Genomic DNA, 5,155 nt, shown 5'->3' with positions numbered 1-5,155 from the left:
TCGCCTATGAATACCACCATTTTGCCAGCAGGGGGGTTCCATACTCCCTTGCACCTCGCGTGTTTTTATGACAACATCATTGGTTTTGTGAGCATTATACCCGCCCTTTTCCAAGACGAAAAGGGATTGGTGGATGGCGAACACGACTTTGGGGAGTTCAGACTCTTTATGTCTGGAGTACGATCATGGGTGGATGTAACTCTAATGACTTTGCTTTTCTTGTACGCATTTCTGGATGTACTTGTTTCCTCCTTGTCCCGACTTGCGCCCTCCCCTCCCGGTCTTTTGTTGCGTTGCTTCACTGATATCACACGGAACCCCCATTGGGGTTTCTTTTTCGTTCTTCTGTATGCCCTTTGACTCGCCCGTTGGATTACCCTCGATGGGTTTTGATGTGGATGGTTCACTGGTGCTCATGGCGGGGTCGGGGGAGGCCATTGTTTGGATTGGGGGGGGTGTTCTATTTATATTTTAGACGGGCAACTCTGCGAAAAATGATGAAATGAGACAATAAACAGAACCCGATTTGGTATGACAATCATATACAACAATCTTTCCCTCGAGCTCCCCTTACAGTGAAACAAGCAACATTCAAGAGTTTTTGATTTTGACCATGTGTGTAAAAAGACATGTACGCATGTGCCCCCCCCCCCCCCCCCCCCCGTTTGCTCGAAATACAAACAATGTCATCACCGTTTGTGTAAAAAGAAAGCCCGTATGGTGGCGAAGAGGGACAGAGTAAGGCACGATACGACCCCATGGTTTGCATGAATCAGATTGGGAATCGTAACTACTCCTTTTGTAACTCGACAATCGCGGCATGCTGGTAGATACACGGAGATGAAGAAGAAGAAAAAGAAGCCGCCCCCCAGCAGGAGACTATCTTGAGTCCCGGGTAGCCCGACAATCCCGCGTTACGAAGCCACCTCCTTGCCCAGCCTCTCCAACTCCTGGGTGATGAACTCGTCGGCGTTGAGCATCTCCGTGCTGCCGTACACCACCCTCCGCCTCGCGCGGTCGCCGCCCGTCCGTGCGACCCACTCCTGCAGGTTGCCGTACTCGTCCATGCTGCCACCGCCGACAGTGAAGACGATTGCCTCGGAGAAGCCTTGGCGGCGCTGGCCGAAGCTGGCGCCGGAGCCGGCAGCCTGGCCGCCCAGGTTTTGACCCGGCAAGCCGCCCGGCGCGGAGGGGCCACCAGCGCCGCCACGGATGGAACTCGGCGGGGGCATGGTGCCGCGGGCGTTGGCGGAGCGGGGGTCGAAGTAAAGGTAGTTCTCCGTCTTGGCGATGGCGGAGCTTGCGGCAGCGGAGGGGTCCATGATGGACTCGACAATCTTGGTGATGGTCAAGTCGCGATTGGCAGGGAGGAAGTTCTTGATGCCGCCGATGAGGGATTCGAAGTTGGAGGAGAGGCCGGTGGGGACACCGGTCTCCTTGAGGCGGTCGGTCAGGCGATTGGAGATGGAGGAGAACCGGCCGAAGATGTCGGAGGAACCGGCCTGGTTTGTTGAAGGGTTGGAGATGGTGGTGAGCTGGGTCATCTTGGTGGTAGCACGGACTCTGAGAGCGAACGTCAGCGTATGCTTCATATATAGCATGCAAGAAGGTCACTTACTGTCGGATATAAGGGAGAGACGTTGTGTCTGCGCCGCACTCGGTAAGGGCCTTTTCGAACCCCTCCCATTCCGCCCGGCCAACGTCTTGTTCGGTGCTGAGATACCAAATGACGAACAGTCTCAGTTTATCGACGGGCTCGTCGCCCTTTGTGTTATCCTTGATAAGCTCCATTACTTGAGCCTTGGTTTGCTTCATGACGCCCTCCTCGACCTGGAAGAAGTTGTCCAGCTGCCGATTCTTAATGCCCGTCAAGAGTGCTGCCAAGATGTTCATGTGCATGTCGAGCACCGCCTTGCGCTCGCGCAGCTCCGGCAAGAGAGTGATGGCCGCCTTCAGGTGTTGCGCGCTGGCGCTGGTGTCATTCTGCAGGTCCTCCAGGTCTGTCACCCCGGTCTTCTTGGTGACTGCCGCCGCATCCTCCTTGTATCTCGTCAACTCTGCGTCAATATCCTCGGCTACTTGAGGAAACGGCACTGCCGCGTTCTTTGTCCAGAAGAAATCGCTCGCTGTCAAGTCATAGGCCTTCTTGGTGGTTCCCTTGGCAGGGTTGTTCTCGTCTATTGGCGTCTCTATCGTGATTCGGTTCAGTTTCATATTCAAAACATCGTGGACCAAAGACTGGTAGGTCCAAGAATGGGAAAGCATGGGTATTAAGTCGACGTTTCGGTCGAGAATGACAAGCACAGGGCGGGATTGCGGCGTTCCTGCAGAAGAAGCCGGACGGGCGCTTGAAGAGAATAGGTTTTCTTTGGAGTTGAGGATGTGGTCGCGCAATTTTCGGTCAAGCTTCGCCGAAATCATTTCTGCAGCAGCTCCCTTGGGACATCGTATAATAGGGATGACACCCATAGTGACGATGACGCTGAATAGGCCGCTGACGATCCTGTCTACCACCCTGTCCAGCTCTTCATCGTTCGTTGTTGCGCTGTTCAGCGCCCAATATGTGTGGTCTCGTTGCATTCCCAGGTTGAAGAGATCCGGTTCGGCGACAATAAAGTTCAGGTATTGGTCCATCAGTCTAGCGATGCTTTCCGACGTGCCGGCGGTTATCGTCTGCTCTGCGAAGTCTTCAAGCAGCGGTCGAGGGATAGAGGACAGGAAGTTCAGGTAGGCGGGGTTGTAGAGGCCCTTTTGGAGATCGCCGGTTATATTTTGTAGGTTCTGAGTTGTAGGTTCGACCAAGTAGATGACGGGTACGTCTGGAATTGCATGCCTGGAAGATCCGATGTGCCTATGTCCGTGTTAGTAGATCGCTGGGCCCGAACACAAGGCTCACCATACATGTGCATCGTGATGCCAAGCGCCCGCAGATCGCTGACCCGAAGGACACTGCTGATGACATCTCGACCGAGGTCGTCGAAGACAAGCACCTTCCACAGGGGATCGCCATCAGAGGTTATGATTGAGCCCGCTGGCCCGAGTGCGCCGCCGTTGGTTTGGGTACTTTCGGTGTCGTTCTCGGTGAAGGAGTCGTTCAGACTAAGGAGCTTTTTGAGGGCGGCTTCAGAGCATGTCAGTTCCAGGCTCGTCAAATGTGCGGGAGGGTGGAAGGCTTTGTGACATACAGATCTGGCGATCGCGCAGCGAATGGCCCTTCGCTGCCATGGCGATGGTGGGGGAGCTTCACAGCTCTAGCTAGCTTGGAGGAGCTCGTACTGCCACAGGCTGCGTCCTGGCAAGTCGCATGAAATGGATACCAAGGTTAGTGGTAGCTATCGTAAGTATGCGCTACGCTTTCAATTGAATTTGTTCTTGGTTGGCGCGTTGGGAGATTGAGGTCGATGGCTTGCTCTTGCGACGACAGAGAGGTACGTACACGGCTCCAGCATTGGTGTCCTCAAAGTGCCGTCGAGCCACATTTCCTGGATGATTCCGTTGACCTGTGCTGTGCAGGGGGTGGATACAGCACGATGTCATGGGCCGGCGTTATTGAGCCTCCGGGCTCCGACGGGCAATGTGTGGGCCGGGATTTCGGGCAGGTTCTATGTATGGTAGTTTGTTTGATGGGACAAACACACGACTTGTGAATGGCCGTGGCTGGGCCCGGATGACCAGTTGAACTGTGCCTGGATTTGGGCAAGTCTCAGTGGCCTTGCCTGCCGTGTGTGAGTAAGTGTGTGAGCTTGTGGCTGAGGTCCAGATTGGAAGGCGCGAGGGCCCTGTCCAGTCACAGCCAAGGCAAGCAAGGTCCGTGGCCCCCCTTGACCCCTTTGGCTCTTTCCAGCGCATAGCTTCGGCTCCACTTTATGCCTAACATGTACGGCCACAAAGTGACCTTCCTGCCTCCCTTTGGACGGGCCGCTGCGAAACAATGTCCAGCTTTTCCTCCTCCGCAGCGACAACACACTCTGCTTCTTCCTCCTTCACCATCAAAAAAGTCACCGCCAACACACGGAAATAATCGACAGGAAGACGCGTCGCAAGGCCTCTGGCGATTCTGAGCGACTCTGGTTCTTCGTTTCCCGGAATCATTGAATGCGACACTAGGCACCTAACTTGCCTGCTTGACCGTCGCCTCCCAGATCCTCAGCGATCGTTCCATTTTGTCCCCTTCTTTTAGTAGACAGTTCGCTCTCGCCCCTCTCCCGGGCAGTCGACCGTCATGTTGTAATCTGCGCGACCATCATCAATCCAATACCGCGAACCACGTAAGGTCGCGAGGCCAGCTCATTCGCACAAGGCAGTATAAGTTGCGCTGGACACAGGCACGAACTGCAGGGTATGATACACCTCTTTCCCCCGAACACCCAAACTCACGCTCCCATCCCTCTCTCCCCAATCATCCCCCTCCCGAACCACCCTCCATCCCCTCATCACCAGCACCGCCGTCATGATCAGCGCATACCCGTCTACACGGCATCGCCGTCATCCCCTGGAGATGCAGACACGGCCATGTTTGTATGAGTGAAAATCATGATAAACCCATGGCGTTCCAACTCAACCCGCACTGGACTCTGCAGCGATGAACTTGCAAAGTCGGATCAGATCAGGGGCAAACGCAGACTCGGCGCGCGTGGAAATGTGGACAAGGACGCACACGAGTAACCCTCCTGTTTAAAAAATGTTCTGCAGAACAGAACGCCTTGTTTCGCGGCGCGATGACGGCTGGTGCCCCATGCAAAAGGGAAAATTTGAGGAAGAGAAGCAAATTGGGCATTTGGGCGACGCGCTTCGGCGGGAAACTGTCGATGCTGCAGGTTGTCGCTCATCATCTTCGCGTCCATCAATCCACACACACTCTCTTGGGAAGATTTCGACTTCACCACCCAAAACTTGCTGCGGTTGCAGACGGCGCTGTGTAGGGCGCAGGGGCGGGTTTTCAGTGCATCTCACTTTTTGAGCGCGCTGTTTGGGCCTTTGACCTCCACCACAGCGAACGGTCGGCAGGATGAAGCCCACTGGAAACAAGGGACCACCCAACACTGAAGACCACCTCACATCCGCAAACCTCAGTCGGCAGGGAGACGGACACGCTGGGAAAAAAGACCACAAGGGATCTTGGGCTTTTAAGCCACATCAATAATCCATCGTCCAG

General features: G+C 55.0%; 1 protein-coding gene across 1 annotated transcript; it reads right to left on the bottom strand.

The window, feature by feature from the left end:
- Positions 1–914: 914 nt before the first annotated feature.
- Positions 915–3,225, bottom strand: EsH8_V_000378 (syntaxin-binding protein; the record flags this gene model as incomplete). Its single annotated transcript, XM_083272894.1, has 4 exons — positions 915–1,563; positions 1,619–2,851; positions 2,902–3,121; positions 3,186–3,225. 4 exons carry the CDS (start codon positions 3,223–3,225, stop codon positions 915–917), a joined length of 2,142 nt encoding a protein of 713 aa, XP_083125609.1.
- Between the last annotated feature and the right edge of the window lie 1,930 nt (positions 3,226–5,155).

This window comes from Colletotrichum jinshuiense, chromosome 5 (assembly GCF_051148585.1).
Source record: "Colletotrichum jinshuiense chromosome 5, complete sequence".
In the NCBI taxonomy this organism is placed as follows: domain Eukaryota; kingdom Fungi; phylum Ascomycota; class Sordariomycetes; order Glomerellales; family Glomerellaceae; genus Colletotrichum; species Colletotrichum jinshuiense.
The sequence above is the reverse complement of the archived record's forward strand: the minus strand, read 5'-3'. Positions and strand labels throughout refer to the sequence as shown.